Source organism: Mchenga conophoros, linkage group LG23 (genome assembly GCF_057382185.1).
Source record: "Mchenga conophoros isolate Kocher_MC1m ecotype Shallow Benthic linkage group LG23, M_conophoros_male_GT1.1, whole genome shotgun sequence".
Classification (NCBI taxonomy): domain Eukaryota; kingdom Metazoa; phylum Chordata; class Actinopteri; order Cichliformes; family Cichlidae; genus Mchenga; species Mchenga conophoros.
In genome coordinates, this window is record NC_140547.1 from 24,720,987 (window position 1) to 24,743,314 (window position 22,328).

The following is a 22,328-nucleotide window of genomic DNA, read 5'->3' on the forward strand; positions in this document are numbered from 1 at the left end:
TCAGTGCAGTGACCTCAAAACTGGGTGAGTGGCTCCAGCAGATCCCAGGAACAACATCCGAGATCTCTGTCCAGAAGAGCGCAGTCTTAGGAACGGCAAAGATAAAGCACAGGACCCTCAAGCTCCCAGGCCTCTGGTAGAGGACCCGAGCTTGAAGAATAAAGACCACCCTTTTTATACATATATACACAAACAGCTGATAATCATCTTCAAATAATGTCAATTTTACAGCCTGAAATACAAACTACTGACCTAAATTTCTTATTTGTTTGGCACAGTTTTGAGGTCTACACTTTATTCCCTTTGCTAAAATTACTTATGCCTCACTCATACTATCAGCATCTAATTCTTGGTGGGATGTATATTATGCCATATTTTCAGGGGTAATTCTTCTAAAATTGTAAACTGTAAAGACACCAGCAACATTCATCTACATACATAAATCAGGACATTGTTTTAAACAGAAAAGGGCTGCAAAGAAACTAAAACAAACTCCTGATTTTAGAATTTACACTTCTAATAACGTTGTTGTTGTTGTTTTATTAAGCGGACAGAGTTTATTTTATTTTATTTTTACGGATTACCGCACGTGTTTCTGACGTAGACAACTTCCGCCTCGGACGTCACCGCTGTCAGCAAAGATGGCGGCGTCCTGTGTGCGGACCGTGGGCTCGTTTCTGGGGAAATGTATGACATGCAGCTCGAGTATAAACACAGTCGCCACGCAGGTAAGCCAACAGGTAGAATTAACGTAGCGTGTGACATTTTAACGCGTTATTTCACCTTTAACGCACGCGAATATGTTTAAATAAAGGACGAAACTGCCTCGTCCTTGAGTTAGCGGCTTCTAGCAGGGTTTGTTAGCCAAATCTCCGCTGACGGATATTTAAATTAAGAACCTGTCACCACGTCTGTAGTTTCATGAATGTGCCACAGTCGTTGAGGTGCTTTATGTCAGTTTACTGAGCTCTTAACTGTAATTCGGCTGTGTTATCGAGCTGCCCTGGATATTTGTCTGACAATAATGGCTCTTTTCCCCCCGTCCCCAGGTGCTGCTGAGCAGGCAGGTATGTGTGAGCTCTGCCCTGTGCAGGAAGAACCTGGCGGCCGCTGGACCGGAGAAGTTCACCCTGGAGTACATCCAAAAGCAGGTGGAGGAGTACGAAATCGGGAAACGCCACCTGGCCAACATGATGGGAGAAGATTCCGAGAACTTCACCCAGGAGGACATCGATGTAAGTTCGCTTTAATTAGAAAGAATTTGGCAGCAGCTTCTAAAGCATCACACATAGGCAGGATGCTTTATGTGGGAAATAAAGGATAAAAAGACGAGAACGGCGAGGTTTTCATGTGATTTTTTTTGCACCATTTTAAGCTTTGAACTGTACATGACATAGTTGGGGATTTTCAGCACTTCTTTAGTGAGTCTTGAGTACTTGACAGTGGTGTTTGCAAAGGTATCTGCAATTGATGTAGGTCAGGAGCTGGCCTGGGCAGGGGTCACTTAATTTTGGCACTTGCGAAAAGAAAATATAGAAATATAACTGCAAATCAACAGAAAGCTGGCGTGAGTGAGTGATCTCATCTGGCTTGGAGTGTGAAAGTGATGTTTGTGTAGTATCTGAAATCTGCCCCAGCACTCTCCTTTCTTGTCTTTTCTCCTGCTACTGGGAAACGCAGGTGACCCTAGACTAGGGCTGCCACAAACAATTATTTTGATAGTCGACTAGTCACGGATTATTTTTGCGATTAGTCGACTAATCAGATCATGCATCCATTGGACGTAAAACGTACAGCTTATTGCATCAGCATGTGTCTGCTCTTATATAACTATCATTAGCTTAAAGCTTGAAGTGTTTAAGGTATGTGCTAACTAAAAATAAAGAGCAGATGATAGTTTATTAAGCTTTTATAGAAATTTGCAGATTGTCTCGGTGGAGTTTAATAAACTCAGCCGTCTGCTCCTTGCTATCTAAAATATAACAGGACATCGGAGTATATTCTCGACCATCTCACACTTCTGATGATCAGTTGTCTGTTTGACGTTTATTCAGCTGTGTAAAAACTATAACTTTAATCTCAGACAAACTGATTTACTCAGGAACAAAACAAAAAACTGAAAAAAATCAAACAATAACATTTTTAAGTTATCTAAGTGACTTATATATCATGTTTAACCTGAGTAGTGAAAGACGGCGGTGGGTTTGAAAACGATTTGCTGGGAGGTTTTTCGCAGCTCTAGTGAGCCTTGAACCCCGGCTAGCTATCAAGCTAGTGGGTAACAGACGTCTCTGAAAACGTCAGAGCGCTTTTGAAAATATGTGGTGTCCTGATAAACTGAGCAGATATTTGAAGTTTACACAGCTACATTCTCGCCTGAAAATATATTAAACGTTTATTTTGTGACCCAGAAAGAATAATAAGAGTAATATTAAAACTAGCTAGCTGCTGGAAACTGAGCAGGGCTGCGCTATGAATTCTGGGATAGCTGGGCCACGAAGGATACACTCGACCCATCCTTCAAATCTGGGGAAAAGGAGGGCGCATTTTTCGGCTGCATTTGGAGGAGTCTTCGAATTTGGACGTAATCGGCCTACAAATGCAGCCTCAGGAGGATGCGGCCCTGAATTTGGACACAGCTACAATACCGGACACTGCTTCTTCTTCTTTGGGGTTTAACGGCAGCTGGCATCCTTGTACATGCAGTGCTGCCATCTTCTGTTTCAGTCCGTTATTACACAATTAAATCCTACTACTTATTCCTGCATCTTTCTTACAAAGCTTCAAACTAGAGCAGGGCGATATAACCAAAAATATTTATCACGATATACATTTGAAAATTTGCGATAACGATATAACTGACGATATAATTGACACTAGACAAAATACTTCACAACTCCACAACTTCATTAGTGCAAAAAACCCCATCAATGTATTTTCACTTAAACAAGCAGCTGTTTTTTTATGTGCATTAAAGTTATATAAAAATGTAACGGTGCAAATTCCTTGCTGACAGTTTAACCAAAAGGCATTTCCAGTGGAAACTGGCCGACATATCCTCAGCATAACCATGTTTAATATCCACAAAATTTAAAAAGAGGTTATACACACACAATACGGTAATATTAGGCGCCTGCCTACGATAGCCGTAATGCTCCGACAATCCATCAAGCGGTGCGGTTTTGTAGCTTAGCAAAGTCGTACTGAAACATTTGACAGATTTTCGAGCGCCGTGTACGACATAAAATCGTTTCGAGGGAAGTAAACACAACCAGAATTCATACATAAGGCACACGGGATTATAAGGGGCACTGTCGATTTTCAGAAAAATCAAAGGATTGATTTTAAGTGTGCCGTAGTTTCCAAACAACACGGTAATAACGACGGCCCGCTAGCATGCGCTATCAAAAATAGTGCTTTGTTGTGTATCTGACGGACGAAAGCTAAACCAGTTCCACACCACTGAAGTTGCAGCATTTTTACAAACCAATTCTGGTTCATCCGTTTCATTCAACGATCCACTTTCGCTCTTTTCATTCTGCGTCGCCGCCATGTGTGTATGTAAACAAAGGCACTGCGCATGCACGTTTTACCCATATTCTATCGCAATATTTCATTTTCCTATCGTTGCCCAAAATTACACCAGTATTACCGTGAACGGTATGATATAGCCCAGCCCTACTTCAAACGACGCGTCGACTATTAAATTAGTTGTCTCCGATTTTGATAGTCAACGTAGTCGTGACTAGTCGACTAATCGTGGCAGCCCTACCCTAGACAAAAGGCTAATCCTCACATCTAAGATTACAACAACCACCCTGCAGCCACACTTACTGCTGAACTACACACCTGCTGATGTCTCCTCGTGCTCTGTGTTTCCTGCTGCCATCTTCAACAGCCAGTCTTTTAACCTTTTTACACCCAGTTTTAAATGAGCGTAATGCCATCTCGTTTTGGGCAAAACTGCAGTCTTAGACCCAGATCTTTGCTTACCGTCCATCTGACATTTTCTTTCACTAAAAAGTGTCTAATCCCATTTGGATATGTGATTCCAGCTAATGAAGCGATTGAGTTTAAGGGACTGTACGTATGGCATTTGCTGACGTTCACTATATTAAATTGTGGAGTCTGTTTATTTTTTCCCACCTCTCTAGACATTAAAACCTCCAGATCCACTGAGCAGATGACATATTTATATCACATCTCAGTCAAATGCTCAGAAAGCCACTAAATGTGGATTAATACGCCACTAAAAAAAGTCCCAAACAAACTGTGGTTGACTCCTGTTTGTTTGAATTTCCTTTTTAGGAACATTTCTGTAAATTAAAAACAATAAATTTTGGAGTCTTTAGCAGTGAACAGTGAGCTGTAAATCTCTGAAATGCTGAGTTTGTGCGGCAGTGTAGATTCCTACTGTAGCATGGTGGCTTTGAATCCACCGTAGGCCATCTTTGGTATGTCGTTCCCCCTCACACCATCCTATCTGGCATTGCAGGCAGAAGTTTGATGCGTTTAAAGCCTCCACTCTTTGTCAGCATCATTAGCGTCGTTTGGCTCCACGTGCAGCAGGCAGGTGTGGCCGCGTCTGTCTAATCCACTGCATCATTGCTATTAGCAACGCCCTTAAATGCACCCAAAGCTTGTTTGTGATTTTTCTTTTTTTTGGCAATACATTAGCCCTCACTGCTCTAACCATTTAGCTCGATTTCCCACCCGTCCCTCGTCCAGTCCCCAGTGCCCCTCACAAATAATGAAGTGAGCTGTTTGCGCCAGGCTGTGAAAGCCGAAGCGACGGCCAGCAGCCTGGACTTGGATGCGTGGAGGGAAAGAGGAAAATTTGGGAGGACTGCAGAGGTGCATAGTGGGGCACCTGAGAAATCCCTGCGCTCCAGTTTGGAGTCCAGACTCTTCAGGTGTGACGGTGATAAAGACCCGGGGAAAATCAAAAGGATGTTTGCAGCCAGGAGGAGGAATTAATACAGAGCGCAGACCCAGAAAGGCCCAAAAAATCTCAGATTTTTTTTATTTATTTGGGTTTTTTTCTCTTTTCTGGGACTCTGGTGACTTTTTGAGCCAAATTTACTTGCAAGTAAACGAGCACTGAAACAGTTAGACAATATTTAATAGATTAATCATAAATAAATGAAACATTTTTAGGGAACTGTTTATAAAGTGCTTAGAACATTATCAGGTTAAACAAAGGCGAATAAAAGATGATTTCTGATTTTAGAGGTAATAAGGAGGCTGAAAAAAGTGTCACTAACTGCAGTTCCTCTAATGGCCACGAGGCTGCTTCCGATAGTGGGTCAATCCCCACATCATGTTAAAATTTCCAACTAGGCTAGCTTCTCCCTTCATAGCAACTGTATAACTCATACATATGAATACAGATAAAGCTTAACTGCCATTAAAAAAAAACATTCATGAAGTTTGTGCTTTAGTTTTGGTCGCGTTCTTGTTAGCGATGATCACAATTTTTGAATATTCAGTCATTAAATTATATATAAATTGTCCATGCAGCTATTTATGATCTTGAAGCTCATAGTTTGCTTGTTTTTAACTGGTTCCTGCTAAGATGTAACACACTGCTACAACCAAAAGGCGGCAGTAGTGTACCTACAAGCTGTTACCGGTAAGAACTGAAAAACAAAAATAAAAGTATGTACCAGTTAGAGATTATCTGCTACTGTACAAACTATATTTGAAAAAATAAAGGGAAATTGGGTCTACCATAGGCAGTAGGATTCCATCTTTTATATACAGTCTCTGGTCTTTAGTCTTTAGAAGCTGGAACTTGAAAAAATTTGTCTTATTTAGCTAAACTGATTTTTGAAAAAATTATACATTTGAGTACATTTGTGGCATCTCATGCAGCTGTGATAGTGTTAGTCGAGTAAACCTATATTAAACTGGCTGCATTGGGGGGGAATCCAGCACAGGACCCTCCCAGAACTGGAAGGCTGCTGAGTGCAAATATAATAGTTAAATATGAATTTCTGTCTTTGTATTTTTTTATCACAATTAATTGCTGTATTATTAGAAACTGGTTTCATGTAACGGACAACTTGACTCCATTCAGTTGTCAAGTCGGCTGTTATGGCAACTTTTACGGCAGGTTTCAGCAAGTGTTGAATTGTTTGACAATCTCAATAACTGAAGTGAGACAACTTTATCTTATTGGATAAACAGATACTGGCAAAGTCTAACTTTGAGAACATTATTTGCAGTACCTTACTTTCCGCACTATAAGGCGCACTTAAAATCCTTTAATTTTCTCAAAATCGCCCTTTATAATCCGGTGCGCCTTAAGTATGAATTCTGGTTGTGCTTGCTGACCTCGAACTGATTTTATGTGGTACACAGCGCTCAAAAATCAGTCAGAAATGTTTTAGTACGACTTTGGTAAGCTATGAAGCCGCACTGCTTGATGGATTGTTGGAGCATTATGGCTATTGTAGTCAGGAGCCTGGCAGAGTAATCTGGGTCAAAAAACCGTCCTCTTCAGGTCCCGTTGCTGCTTTACCAGGTGTAACAATTAAGTTTAACATCCATGAAAACAGAATTTATGAAATTCAACAGAGTTAGAAGTTAGCAGGAAGTTAGCTCGCTAGCTTCTACCTAAACATGATATAGCATGTTCTGACTGAGAGATATCTGAAAGAATTCAAACTTACAGCTCTGCCATCACTTCCAACATAAATGAAGACAGAAAACTGAACAGCAGTGACTTTTTTAGGGTTGCTGAAGTTGGGCTAGCTGGTATATAATGATGTGCTACGCCATCGCTAGCAACACAGCTACGTTAGCATAACATAAACACAGTCAAGCTGGAGGACGAATGCTAACCTTTTTCCACTCAATAAAAGTCAACGGGAGACCTCACCAAATGCAATCGCATGGCAGGATGCTGTAAACAGACCAAACTTCAGTCAGGAGAACAACTGAGATAATCCATCCACAATATGAGGTTAGTCATTAATATACTGCAACAACATGGGAATAGAGCAGCTGTGAGAGAATTCAGCATTGGTGAATCAATGGCACAGAGGTGGAGGAAGCAAGAAGAAAAGGTTGACTAAAGTGTGACGTATCTGACTGTTTTGTTTCACTTAATGCGCCTTGTAATCCGGTGCGCATTGTGAATGAAAACAGACCGTTCATTGACAGTGCGCCTTATGGTCGTGAAATACGGTATATATTATTGCAATACTCGAAATATTACAAAATGTTAAAAAATCTCACAGATATTGAATCGTGCAGTGAATTTGTGAAGTTTTGAATCTTCACTCGTGGTTTTGTAGGTTTAAAATAACTCTGTTCATCTTCGTCTTTGATCTTTTCCTCCACTACTGTCTGTCCTGTTGCAGCTTCCTATTTCACCATGAAGTAAAAAAAAATATCTTTGTGCGCTGTGGCTCTGCTAAGTCGTCTTTTCCCCTCTGTCACTCCGTCTTTCCCCCCTCGGGGAGCTCTTCCACATCTCTGTCAACTCTCTGGGGACACACAGGTGCGTCTTCATCTGTTCCTCGTCTTTCCCTTTTCCTCCTCCTTTTATTTTTTTTTCCTACCCTTTAACTTCTCCTCACTTGTCTTCCTCTTCCTGCCTCTCACAGCTTTAGCGCAGACATTTCCCTCGACCGGCCCCCTTTTTTCTTCCTACTTTTCCGTCGTTTTGACAACCTTAAAGGCAGCAACCTGCTCTCTCCCCGCAGCACCTGCTGCCTCACTAATTGAACCGACAGAGAGAGCAGGACAGGAGGAAGAGTGCAGAGATGGTGGGATGAAGAGGGAGAGAGATGAGCAGGCTGTCTTGATGAGGGGCCTTTCTTCCCTCACACACACATTTCCAATGCCATCTGTAGCCCTGCTAATAACACACACAGCAGAGGATGAACTCGGAGTGAACTGTTAGACATCCACAGTGTCCTCTGTTCGCTGTCAACAAAGCCTAAACTTGTGCCTTTTCATGCTTGTTTTCTCCTCTAACTACACACACACACACACACACACACACACACACACACACACACACACCTTGCTCGCCTTTCCTTGAACCCGCAAGCAGCTTGCACCTCTTACTCTGTCACTTTGTTGGTGTGACCTCTGTTGTGTGGACATGTCAGCGTTGTCATAATGTGCCATCATCTCTCAAACTGCCATCTCCTTTTATTTATTTATTTATGTATTTGTTTGTTTGTTTCTCTGTCTTTCGCCCACAGAGAAGCATCACGTACCTTTTTCCCTCCGGCCTGTTTGAGAAGACAGCTCGGCCGCTCATGAAGGTAAGACTGCACGGTTTAATTTACTTGTTGGTTAAGCGTTTCTCTTTTTTCCCCCTATTTACTTCCATTAACCTGTCGTGGCAACACCTTTTAAATTAGGCTATTGCTTCAAGGCTTTTTCACATTGTCAGGAATCTCTGTTTAAACAAAACAAAAGACAAAAATTGAATTTTACAAAATGATAAAATGCTCTGGTGAAAATTCTCATCTTTGTGTTGTTTGGGTCGGTTTCAACCCATTTATAATATGAGACTATAAAACAATAATCAGTGCCAAAACTGAAATCATAAACATACTGTGAGGTCACTAACACTGTCAGAGAGAAGTTAGGGGTTTCCCTCTTTACCTGTTTGTCTCCTTCCCTGAACAAACAGCCCCCTTTATCCCCACTGCTCCAATCTAAACGTCCACATGAAAAGGTACAGACATGTAAGGCATGTGCAGACCAACTCGGTTTAGTCGCTAGCTTTCACAGTACACATCTCCAGTTTGTAGCATGCAAAAATAAGCAGATTTACAATAAGCCAAGCTGTGGTTCATCATATCTGGACACAAAACATTAATATGGATGAGCCAGTTTCTGTGGAGGACGACGATGTAGATGATCAACCAGTGGACACAGATACGTCTGATTTTCTTTACCATCTATGATCTTGGACAAGAACTTCTCAGGAGGACACGTTCCATGGTGGGCACAATAAAAAGAAAAACAAAAATAAAATCTGAACTGGGACAGGGCTCCACTTTCTTCAAAACCAGTTTTTGTAGACGCCAGCACTGTTGTTTCATATTGTCCCAATTTTTTTTTTTGCCCTTTTCTTAAAGGAAATAGGTAGTTGAAATATTAAAATAGAAAAGAACAAATGAAACAAATTTAGTTTAGAGATGGTCTGTTCAATTTACCTGTTTTTTTTTTTTGTTTTTGTCCTTTTTTTAAAGATTGAAAGGGATGTAAAAAACAAACAAAAGAAGCTTAGTGCTGAGTAATTTCTCTAATGTTGGTGGGTCTACAGTGGAAACACAAGCAGCAGTTTGATGGAACGCATCAGTTCTGGTGCTTTTATGATGAAATGTCCTTGATCTTTTCAGTTTGACCTCAGGTAGGTTGGTAAATTGTCTCGTTCACTGTGGTCACCAGTATAAATATAAACATCACAAGCACAGGTACTTGTCTGGTACATCAGTGAGTTTGAGGGGTAAACAGAAGCAAAAGATGGTTCCTGAGTAGAGCTCAGGAGTGGTGGCTTTTAAAGCTCTACACATCACCAGTTGTTTGATTTTATTTATTTGGGTTTTTTTTTTTACTGAAACAAATCTGTTTTTATTTCCAGCATCCTGATGAAATCTTTCCCAAGCAAAGAGGTATGTAAATCTGCTCCTGAATGCATTTTTTATTCATTTTTTTTAACTGAGGGTTTCCAGAGCTGATTCATTTTCCTCTCCATAAAGCTGTCCAGTGGGGAGCAGACGGGCGGCCCTTTCACTTCCTGTTTTACACTGGCAAGCAGTCCTACTACTCCCTCATGCATGTGAGTACGGCAGTACAGCTGGAGCAGCGAGCAGCGCTGTCAGTTAAACCTTCATCCCCCTCAAATCCCCAGCTCTTCCTCACCTGCTCCCTCCCTGCTTCCCGCACCCTCGGGTCATATCCTATTCAGACAGAGTGAGTTGAAAGAAGACGGTGCCGTTCCCTGGAGGAGCAGCGAAGTCAGATCCTCTTTTCCACGCAGCGGTGTGAGGGAAGAGGTGGGAGAATAGAGGGAGGTGAGGCGAGCAGGAGGTCAGAGGTAGTCCAGCTTAACATGCGAATCTCAGGGGGGAACCTGCTGCAGAGATGGAGGCTTATTTTCACCTGTTTGGATTCATGTTGAACCTTTTGAGGTCATCTTTCATCTGTCATACCGAAGGTTTATCTGTGTACCATGAATTTACAAAACATAGTACCAACAGTAGTTTTTATTTATGTTTTTATGGCATATCCTTGAGTCTGTTTCTGTACTTACAGTCTGAGGTCAGGACTAACCCACAATCTGCTGCACGACTTCCTGTTCTTCTTGTAGCTGAAGATATTTTTTATAGCCCTGCATGAATGTAATTTTTTTAGCTGGTTTTCAAACTGCAGCAAAAGGTTGTTTTTGTAATATAGGCTGCATGTCACTAAGAGATGTAGTTTCATAGCTCACATTTAAATGCAGTTCTTGTCAGCTGATGTAGTTGTTGGAAAACACTATGAACTTAAGTATTTATAGTATATATATTATATTTATTTCCCTGCTTCAGCTGCCATCAGACAACTTCTTCCACCAAGGAAGTAAAGCTGTTACACTACACCAGATGCCACGTCATGTTATTCGCAGACTGTTATTTATGACTTGATTGGTTAGTTTTTCTTTTGTGTGGAACTGAAACCAGCGCGTTAAAACTGAAAATCTGGATGTAGCTTCCCAGTCTACGTCCACACATAAATGGCATTTTGGATCACTGAAAATTGAGCTTTGGAAAAACTCCGGCCAGGGTGCAGATTTTCAAAAAATTGTGCGCTCTGTTATTGTTTGTGGGCTTTTGATTGGCAAACATTTCTTCACGGTGAGGGTTGCATCATTACCTGTTGGTTTTGTACACTCTTGACTGTCCTTAATGTTTTGCTTTTTGACATAGACTGAGATATGTTTTCAAAATGAACACAGAAAAAACTTTTCTGGATGATTTTTTTTTTTAATGATTTTTTAAATTCATCCAGCCCGAGGATTTATATCAGTCAACCATTTGGATTTTATGACTATAAAGCATTTGAATATGAAGGGTAGTTCCCGGATACTTTTAGGGGACCTTGTAAATCTTGTTAATATCACGCATTTAGTTTTGTCACTGTTTAAAACAAGTTTATGTGCAATAGCAGATTTCTAAAATTTATCAGAAGCCAGCTGCAGATTTGCAATGGTCAGATCAAGGGAAGAGATGGTGGCATATGAAATGGTGTCTTCTGCATAAAAAATTGCGGATGACAGAGATAATATTGTGTAAAGAATAAATAAAAGAGGTCCAAGAATGGATCCCTGTGGAATACCTAATCACCCAGCCCCCAAATCTCAGCAAACAAAACTAATGGAGGATTTTATTTTTGTTAGGGCTCTTGAAGACTTGTGAAGACTTTTAGCACAAAGGAATTCACAACACTGTGACAGTTTTGGGTTTGGTTGTTTTTTGCTTTGTTTTTTGGGGGGGTGTGTTGTACCTGAATATCCGTCTGTTGTGTAGGTATTCATTGGTCAATATTGGCATTTCGATAATAGTTTTGTACATCTTCAGCTTTTAATCTAAGCAGTGAGCATCACATGTCATTTTCCTCCAGTCTTAGTTATCAGGAATGGGACTTGCTAAGAACACGGACATTCCTGCTTCTGTTGCTCTCAGGCTGTGCACCGTGTGACAGAATAAAAGTACTAGAGCTTTTGTTGCATCTAACTTTCCCCCTCGGTGATTATTTTACATTTAAATACAGCTGAAATCACAGCACAGACAGCCATTATCTTTAATTCAAATCTGGGGTGATTTCCTTACCTGATGTCGCAGTTATATAATCAGACACAAGCCCACCTGCAGAGGTTTATTGTTTAAGCTAATTACAGACTCTATTTTCTTCATGTGGAGATGTTTATCATCTCACCTCTTCAACTTGACATTGTGCGTTAGTTTGCCTCGTTGTTGCAAACTTAACAAATTTGCCACTGGGTTTTGCAACTTTTTATATCATTTTAGCAACTTTTCTTTAAATAAGCACATACACAGTCACAGGCTGGCTCACTGACCTTTAACATTGTGTTGTTCAGTCAGTCTGTCCGTGTAAACAGAAGGCAGTCGAGGCTCCAATCTTGGCACCCCAGTGCTGGCTTTCAGATCCTTAATCGTAACTCTTTCCCCCGTAAACACAACATTTGGTGACCTCCCTGCACCCTTAATGAGGAGTTTTGACACCTCATTATATCTCAATAAAGATTTGGTTTTCACACCATTAGAATAGGTTGAGTTTTTCCAAGGGTAGCTCCGTACTCCGTAAGCAGACACCACCCTCACTAACTTCTGATGCACCCGGGCATTTTGTTCTTTGAGCAGGCCTGAAATATGACAGAAACTGCTCAGTTCAGGCTTTCAGGGGGCACCAATTAGCACTTACATACATACTGATTCTCATTCCCCTCATCCTCTTCTGTCTGTGTCTGTGTACATGTGATGTTTGAGGGTGGCTTTGGGATCGGCTTAGCCTAAGCACCCAGACCTGCTCTCTGGGTGCTTACTAAACATACCAAACAGGACCTGTCTTCCTGTCTTAGGTTCATCTACTGCAAATCTCAGAGAGTTCGAATATCAGTGGTCACCAATAGTCAGACCAATATTTAAATTTGAAGTCAAGGTCAGAGGTCAAGTTTTCTGAAAATCATGTGAACACGGTGACTCCAGAAATGAAATATACAAACATTTCAAGCCTCTTAAAGTGAAGATGAACCGTACACTGGTGTTGAGACCACAAAAGAGGGAAAATTTAAAAACTACTACAACAGAAAGTAAACGCACATCAGCAGTATATCCAGACTCCACTAAGAAAAATAATTTCAGGGCATTTTTGTCCTGCAGTGCCGAGATCATTTGTATTAAAAATAGATCAAATGATGTGTTTGGCCTGTGTAATAGCAAAACAGCCGTTTGAGACAAAGATACAAACACAACAGAATTTTAAAACCCTTTTGATTGGAATAAACGGTGTAGTTTTATTTTTTTATGTCCAGGATTCGAGTCCCATCAAAGGTGTCTGGTTGTCAGGCTTTGTCCCGCTACGGGGAAGACCTCCTCCTCGGGGATTTGGAGGGAAGCAGGGCTGGGCGATGAAGAGGAGGATGAGTGGGGCAGATGAGCAGGCACACCGTTCACGCTTGTTCTTCTGTCTGATTGTATCTGCAACACAGAGAAGGAGAGAGAGAAGAGGGGGATGATATGTGAATATTTGTCCCCACACACACACACATCGTTTTGCCCTGCAGCTGTAATCTGCACCCCCTGCTGTGGGTTTAAATAGGTATGTCAGACATGTCTGTCTTTCCCGTCCTTCCCATCCTTTGCCCTTTACCCATCGTCTCGCTGTCTCACAAGCCCCAGGAGCGTTGCCAGGAGGGGGCAGTGGCGTGTAAAGAAGCAGCCTTCGTGCTCAGCTGCTCTCCTCTCAGCCGGCGTGGCACATTAACCTGCTCGCTGCTCCGCTGAACCCTTTATGGCCACAACTCCAGGGAGGCCCGAGAACTCGCCTTCCTTTTCCACACGAAGACCGAATAAATGCTGGTAGTTAATGCCTCATTCTCACGTAGCCGGAGCTCTGAACGTGCATTTGAAGAGCCTTTATTGACTGTCTGTCTCTGTAACAGCCTCAACTTAAATGTATCCAGATACTGGCCCACTACTCCGCCGCCACCTCCTTTCATCCCGCCAATCCATGCGAATTATTCCTCGCCATTGTAGGAGCCAGTGTTTGCACACGTGTAACTCAAGCTGCCTTCTCCTCTCGCCTTCTTTTTTTCTGATTTTTCTATTACTGTATTTTTTTTTTCTTTTTGTAAAGAAAATTGGTTTTTCCTTGATGTTTGCTTGATTTTCTTTTTCTCTCCTCCTCCCGTACCCCTCTGTCGCTGGTCAGAGTGGCAGCGGATTAGGCACACTCTATCAAGAAGGAATTAAACAAACATCTGGTGAATAATTGACGGGGAAATGAGTTCTCACCCAGGCGCTGTGTGGCTAAGGTGGGGTGGGGGTGGGGACTGCCTCGGGGACGTGACCAGCATGCCCACCCTCTCCTCCTTCTCTTCCCCCGATCTTACCCTACCGTCTGTCTGCCTTTCTGTCTGTGTCCGTCGCCATGACACATTCTCCCCAGGTTACCCCCAGCGCGGCATTGATCCGCCGCTCAGCGAAACTCTAGTGTCGGGTATTTAACTCCAGATTTTTTTTGCTCCTTCCAGCTCTGCTTCAGTTGTGCAGCACAGTTGCCGAGGTCAATTTTACTACACAATACATGAGCAAATGCATCATGACATTACAAACTGACTGAAATTAAACTGTAAAGAAAACTAATAGAAAATTAGTAGAAAAATAGAAAAGAGTTTTTATCCTTTAAAAGTGTTTAGTTGTAATCTGCTTTTATTCTCATTATTTTTAGTTTTTTTTCCACTAAAGGCTGATATGAAGTTCTTTATTTTCAGTTTCTCAACAAGGCTGCAAAGAAATTAGCATCTTTTACACTAAAGTCTTGAACTGTCTGGGTCTTTAACTCTACGCTCACTGGTCAATTCATTAGTTACAGCTTCTTTGGAGAGGAAAAACCCAACAATTAAATGGCCCCAATATGAGCAAGAACCTGGTGACTGTGGGAAGGAAAAACTCCTAACAGAAGAGAAACTTCCAGCAGAACCAGGCTTGGGGAGACGCGGCCATCTGCTGCGACCAGTAGGGGTGACGAGAGTAAGACAGGACAAGAGACACACTGTGGAAGAGATTAATAATGACTAATGATTAAATGCAGAGAGGTGTATAAAGAAAATATCCTCCAAACCATTACACCAGCAGCAACCTGAACTATTGATATAAGGCAGGATGGATCCATGCTTTCATGTTGTTTGTACCAAATTCTGACCCTACCAACTGAAACTTGCAGAAGAAATCCTGATTCAGATCTGCAAAACGTCTATTGTCCAGTTTTGGTGAGCCTGTGTGAATTATAGCCTCAGTTTCCTGTTGTTAGCTGACAGGCGTGGTCCTGTGTGGTCTTCTGCTGCTGTTGAGATGCTCTTCTGCACACATTGGTTGTAACGAGTAGTTTCTTGAGTTACTGTTGCCTTCCTATCACATGGAAACCATCATTTTCAGCTGACCTCTGATGTCACCGGGACATTTTCTCTTTTTCAAACTATTTTTTTTGTAAACCCTGGAGAAGGTTGTGTGGGACAATCCTAACAGATCAGCAGTTTCTGAAATACTCAGACCAGCCCATCTGGCACATGTCTAAAGTCACTTAACAATGATTCAGTTTGACGCTGAGGTGTCTTAAACTTGCAACTCTGGTCACAGGAAGTAGTCTGTGTAGAAATCCATGTGAAAATGAGCCTCCAATTATGGCCTCAGTAAACTCTTTACTGATAAAGCTATGGTCTCAGTCTCTTGTTTGAAGACTTATTTAGTAGAGCATGAGGTTTATTTCATAAGCATAGAGTCAAAAAGAAGGATGAAGCTTCAGGGCGTCACTTGTGACGTTTAGGTTTAATTAAACAAGATGTTGACAAAGAAATCTGTACCTCATCCATCTTTTATTGTGCAGAAATGATCAGTAACTGTACACAGAACATTCAGACTTTGACTTTCATGCTTTCAATGAGTTAAATGAGCAAGATTGTGCCAAAAATCAGCAGCGGGCGATGTAGGTGTAAAAGCTGTTAGCAAAATAAAGAGCAGTGAATCAGTGCTTTATGATCATGTCACAATGATTTCTTTCTAAAGCACAAATCAACCCTCGTACACCCCTGCGCTGCCCTGCCAGAAGGTGCTGTGCGGATGCAGCCAATCAGCAAGGTTTAACCGTTCCTCTGTGGCCACAGAGAAGAGAGTCAGACAAGTGCTGTGGTTATTTTCATAATCCTTTTGGCGCTTTAGACTTTAACAGAAGGAAGAAAAACAGCTGCCTGAAGGAGGGGAAAAGACTTCCTGGGAATGAAAGTTACTTCCTAAACAGAAGAAAGGGCTTTTGGGCAGATCACTCCATTTCCATCACTCATTAGTTGTTCAGTCTATGAAATGGGTAAAATAGAAATGGAATGAAAACTGTTTCTCCTCTTCTGGTTAGAATACGGCTGAACTTTTTCTCGTTCTCGAGAGCTTTGGTTGGATTTTTAGGCCCCATGTCAGTGTTGATGTAGGGCTTAAATCTGACTGTGGAGGGCCAGGATGGGCAATGGAGAAAGCTGTTCCCCTTAAAATCCCGTTTTCAACCCTGATTTGTGTTCAGTAAGATTTTTCTATAAGACTGAGGAAAGCTTTTGTTGTTTTAGGATCTTTATGGCAAAATCCTGAAAATCGAGAAGCACCAAGACCGTCTGAGGGCCAAAGGACTTTTCTCCCAGGATGCCCAGCTGATGTAAGAGGAGGAAGAGTCCACAATCAAAAGTCTTTAAAGCGGTTTTGGCAATTTGTTTTTTTATTTCGCATCTCTTCCTGTTTCCATTAGCTCTCTCGGCCCAAGCCGGTGGCTGACAAAGGAGGAGCTGGAACTGTTACTAGTGGAGACCATCTCTACTCATGATGTAGGTTTTATGCTTTTTGTTGTCCTATTTTGCACCTCTTTTGTGTCCAAGAGTTTGATTTGCATTTTTGTGCATTTGTCTTCAGTACGACCGTTTTATCAAGCTAATGGAGCACATGCTTTGCATGCCGTACAGCAGCACGGAGGAGGAGTTCGTTCAGCGATACCGTCGGCTGCTGGAGGCTCAGTCCTTGAAGCAATTGGTGCCACTGCTGGAGAAGGATGAAAATGGTGTGGCCTTCAGCACCGCGGAGGGTAGGTTCACAACAGCGATGTGTTTCTCAGAAGTTTTGAAAATCGACCAAAAAAACAGTTTAACACAGAAAAGGAACCTCTCAGTTTAAGGCACGTTTGGTTGATTTCACCCTGGTATGTCCCTTTTAATGTGGCTTTTTGGGATCTGTACATGTGTACTAGAGGTCAGCATGCATATTCTGTATAGAAATAATGGCCACCCTCACCACCTGTTGTTTTCTTGTCATAGTGGAGCCAGTTGACCAGGCACAGCCATCACAAATGGATAAATTAGCAAGACCAAAACTGTTTTTGTAGCAAGACGTAAACACGTTAATCTGTGGCAGTCTGTGGAGATTCAGTTTTTGGTATTTCTGTCTTGGCTAAAACTCTGATAATGTGACAGTGTGAGCAGATTTAGCCAGGCTTAAAAACAAATGCAAATAATTTCATTGCACAGTTTTTGTGGAATTCAGAGTATTTGGGGGAAATTTAAAAAAAAAACAAAAAAAAAACCAGCATGATTTTATTGTGCTGAGCAAAGGTCTTGAGCCCCTCCTCAGTTCTTTATATTTTGCTTCCAAAGAGCCAGACTAGTGTTTTTTAAGTGCTCTTAAGCATTAGTTCTCCAGGCTCTCTGAAGATTCATTCAAACATTAAAAAAAGCTCTAGCTAAAGGGATGAACCAGTGTTGTTAAATTGTATCTTTAGGCACTTTTTTTATTAGCAGCCTGTCACAAAAACACACAATTTGTACCCTTTTCTTTTGTTTAATCTCTGAAAAATTCCAAAGATAACACAGTTTAAGATTAAATAGTATCATTACACCAAAAAGGGGATTCTCAAACAGCTGTTAGCTAAAAACTTGGCATATCTCAGCATGGTGTGCAGGGTGTTCTTAAAAAAATCAAGGACACTGAACAATTGGAGGACAAAAGAAGTTTCTGGTCTAAAAAACTATTAGTAGATGAAATGTATCATGTCGAGTTGATGAGTATTAAGAATCAGAAAATAATCCAGCAAAGACCTGACACAGAACTTGAGAGATGCATCTGGACCTTCAGCTCATCATCTACTGCCATTCTTAAGGAAGGGAAACGGGGAGATAGGGCTGAGGCATCCCATATTACACAAGAATTGGACTAGAAATCAGTGAAAATGGGTCTGATGGAATTGTTTGGTTCAAAACATCATCAGTATGTACGGAGCAGGTCAGGAGAGAGACCACTGTAAGTGTCTACATCAAATAATCATCAGTCTGACACCTCCTGGGTATCAATTCCTTCTAATGTCTGATTGAGCCCATCAATGAGGGTAATTTCTGCTGAATTATCATGCTTCATGCCTCCCTCGCCTAAACAAAGTGTTTTGTTTTCTTGCTACATGCGAGACCAGGTAACTTCCTCCATTCCCAGTCATTTCTGGAATGATTTGGAAGGTTAAAAAAGGTAACCTTTGTAGTAAACTTGCAAACATGACACTCGTGTCTGAAGTAAAAAACCAGACTGTGTTTCATTGTCATTCTCAGGTCGGAGGAAGACATCAGACTCATCAGTGATCCTGCGGGACTGCGGCTCAGGACACATTACCGTCAACGGCCAGGACTACCTCCAATACTTCCCCGTGCTGCAGGACAGGTGAGGAGAGCAGCACGAAGGTTTCCACTCTGAGCAAATAAGCCTTTCCACCTCACAGCCTCTGCACTGCTTCATTCACAGATACCGTTTTCCTTAAAATGCAAGACGCGATGGGTTTTACTCTCCACCCTCCACCCCTACCTCTCCAAAAAAAAAAAAAAAAAAATTAAAAAGCAGCTTTTTCACTCTTCACAGCATCGCCTCGTTTTTTATTTATCTCCTTGTAGTAAGTTAATTACACAGTTGAGTGATTGTGTGTGTGTGTGTGTGTGTGTGTGTGTGTGTGTGTGTGTGTGTGTGTGAGAGAGTGTGAGTGTGTGAGAGAGAATGTCCAGAGCTGGTGTTGTCACGCAGTGTGAGGACGGGGCTGTAATTGGAGCAGAGAGGTGACAATTGACTTTGTCAGCAGCTATGGGCCATTCAGCCTAAGACGCCATCCAGAACACAGACACTTTCTTTTTCTCACTCACACACACACACTCTTATCCTCTTCCTGCTGAGTCAGAAGTTACTCTGTTATATGTGGTGGTGAGATTGTAAAAGAAGGCATTTCACAGCGCCGGGATCCTCTACGCTTGTCTGAAAAGTCACCCAACCAGACATTAAATTAGCTAAGCCTCCGCCGTTGATACCGCTATCTGTTAAATAGTGCACACTCCTGGTCTGCCCATTCAGCCACATTTCTTTCTTTCACCTTATTATCTCTTGGTCATTTTCTCTTCTTCTTTTTTTTTTTTAAAAATACCTCTCAGAGAGCAGCTGATGTTCCCGTTGCAGTTCATGGGCGTGCTGGGCCGCTTCAACTTGGAGTGTAAGGTGAGCGGTGGCGGCAGGTCGAGCCAGGCGGGGGCCCTGAGACTCGCCATTTCCCGTGCGCTGCTCAGCTTCCTGTCTGAGGGAGATGGGGAGGCGATGAGACAAGGTGGGTAGTTTTGCTTTGTTTTGTTTTGTTTGTATCTCCTACGGCAGCATCCTGTCTGAAAACTACTACCACTGATATACTTTTACAACTTGGGATTAAAAGAGTGCTCATTCACCAGCTTGTGCAGCTGGTTTTAAAAATCTTTGGTTGGATGGACATATCTAAGCGTGGTTTGCAGTGTGTCCTTAAAATATTTGAAGAACTGGACAAGACATGTAAAGCCTAAATAAACCGTATCTGAAAAGCATGTTCTTTAAGGTAGAGGGTCTAAAATCTCTGTCAGTAGATTACATATTACCTTTACTGGGTTCTGTTTTCCTAAGCATGGATTCTGGAAGTCTGGGGGTCTACTTGGGTCCCAGTCACGTAAAGTTTGTCGTCGGATGGTTAGTGCAAAGGTCCTGTTTGGTTTTTGTTACCGTGTAGACTTCTCCATAGAGAATTTACATTACACACTGACTTTAAAGCAGCATAACAGGAATGACTGCTTGGCCGTCGGGTCTGCAGCAGTCTGTTTGCAAACCTGAGGATAACCTAGGCTTTACCCCTCCCAATTAAGTGCACCGCCTTAGCTATGGCAGCTGCCATGTTTTAGTCAGCAAGGAGAGATCAACAATATTAAATTTAGACTGTACCCCATAAAGGCCACACCCGGTCGGCATGTTTCTACTGCTGTTTGTGTAAAAAGGGAAAACAAACAAACACATTTTGTAAACTGTAAATGAACATATTTGAATAATATCAACACTTAGCAATAAAAAACAGAGATGGTTACCCCGAGTCACTCAAGTCACCGTTCATCTGTAGCAAGAGTTCTCAGACAGCAAAGCAACTCTAGAAAATTTCCTGTTACTAAGCACAGCTGTATTTTGCCGTTGTTAGCCTCTGTTAGCTGATGCTAGTTTCACTGAGAATAAAGTTTCACTGAATTGCTGCATTCAGACACTTAGTTAATAAATTTTCATACTGTATGAGAGTTTGTCACAAGGAACTTGGGATTTTCAGGAGGCACGAGCCTAACATTAACTAGCATAATGTTAGCTTATAATCAGCTGTTGTTGTTTAGCCGGCTCGTTGTCACCAGGAACGGGAGGGTCACATGTCTAATCTGCTGACATTAAGTAATTGTGACAATAACGCAGAAAAGTGCCATCAGGTTTTGAATCTATCATGCAAGGAAGCATCTGATTGATAACATTTTTCAGCATGACAATGATCCCAAACACACTGGTAGTGCAGTAAAATCAGAGTTGTATAGAAAAACATACAGTGGAACACTATCAGTCATGAGTCGGACCTCATTATTGAAGCAGTGTAGGATCATGTTGACGGAGAACAGAACAAAGCACAGTATTTTCTCCAGAGTTTTCTTTCTTTTTTCTTTTCTTTTCTCAGCTAACCTTTTTTATTAGCCAACTATAATAAAGTAAAGTTATTTAGTCTTGAATTTATTGTGTAGTTTTTATCACCTCTGGTTTTCCTGAGACCACAAAGCTCCGTGACAGCTGGTTGTTTGCTGCTGTGTTTTTTGTTACTTAAACGTTACCGTGATCTTCCCTACCATAAATATTTATGTCACTCTCCAGTCTCATAAGGACTACTTGTGTTATGACATGCATGTACTAATGAACTAATAGATACATAAAAATTTACTCATCTGCGCCTGTGTTCAGTTATATTTCGTTCTTTTCATTTTTTTTTTCCACAGCTGGTCTGCTGACCCCCGACCCAAGAGTGAGGGAGAGGAAGAAGCCTGGACAGGAGGGAGCACGACGGAAATTCACCTGGAAGAAGCGCTGAGGGGCGGATCAGTTCCACCTGAGCTTGGATATGAAACATTCAAACTGATTTCTGACATCAGTGAAACTGCTTTATTTTCTCTCCAGAGGCGATGCCACTCTGTCCTCTTTAAGCTCTTGGTGCCAAGTGCTATGCTTTCTCACATGGTTTTCATGATGCACCTGCTGCAGGGAGCTCCTTCAGCCACCAGATGGAGACATGTTATAAGAAATTCATAGTTTGGACTGTTTATCTGTACATCAATTAATAAATTAAAGATTTTCTATAAAATATAAATAAAGGTTGTGATATTTTGGCTTGTTTTTTTTTTGTTTTTTGTTTTTAATACAATTTAAACAATTTTCCTTTTTTCTTTTTTTTCTTTTTTTTTTTTCAAATACCTTCTTAGGTAGTAGGTTAGGTACCTATGTTCACCATAGTGTGAGATTATTTTATAGTAAATGTTAAAGACTCGAGGCTAATTTTTGTTTTTTTTGTTTTTTTTTAAAGGCAGGAGTAACGATTTTACGGCAAACTGTGCAGTTTTTGAAGCAAAACTAAGAATTTTTTTTAGATTGAATCAAGTCAACTGTGGTGATGTGTTTAAAAAAAAGTTTTTATATAAACAAATCTACTAATCAAATTAATCAAATAAAATATGCTGCCAACAACCTGCAGTAGAACCAGATATGATTTTATTCCGCGTTTTACGTTTTATTTTGTCAAAATCCATGGCCTACATTACCCACAGTGCAACACTAACGCTCGGGCACTGCCTTCGTGGATTCGGAGCATCCGGGTGTTTTCGGGAGTGTATGCTAATAACGGTGAAATACAAATTCGCTTTGGGTGACTGTGGTGATTTCTACTAAGTAACGTTTTTTTATTAATAAATAAATTGACGAATTCGATAGTTTATCAATAGTTTAGTCTCTAGAGTGAAAAAACATATTGCTTTATCGACATATTGCCGATAAAGGTCAAAGGCAGAACCGGACGAACGTAGGCTTTTTTTTCTGTTTTATTTCTGTTATGAAATAATATATATTTAATTTGATATATCCCTCACTTCAACCACTAGATGTCGCCAAAGTTTCACAAATGCCTGCCATGTGTGACCGTCTGTTGCTAATTATAAC

General features: G+C 41.3%; 1 protein-coding gene across 1 annotated transcript; it reads left to right on the forward strand.

The window, feature by feature from the left end:
- Positions 1–586: 586 nt before the first annotated feature.
- On the forward strand, positions 587–21,860 carry mrps9 (mitochondrial ribosomal protein S9). The gene is made up of 11 exons (XM_085265263.1): positions 587–728; positions 1,050–1,235; positions 8,220–8,282; positions 9,614–9,644; positions 9,732–9,811; positions 16,367–16,452; positions 16,543–16,618; positions 16,704–16,872; positions 18,380–18,488; positions 19,241–19,410; positions 21,119–21,860. Exons 1-11 carry the CDS (start codon positions 642–644, stop codon positions 21,208–21,210), a joined length of 1,149 nt encoding a protein of 382 aa, XP_085121389.1. The 5' UTR covers positions 587–641; the 3' UTR covers positions 21,211–21,860.
- Positions 21,861–22,328: the final 468 nt, after the last annotated feature.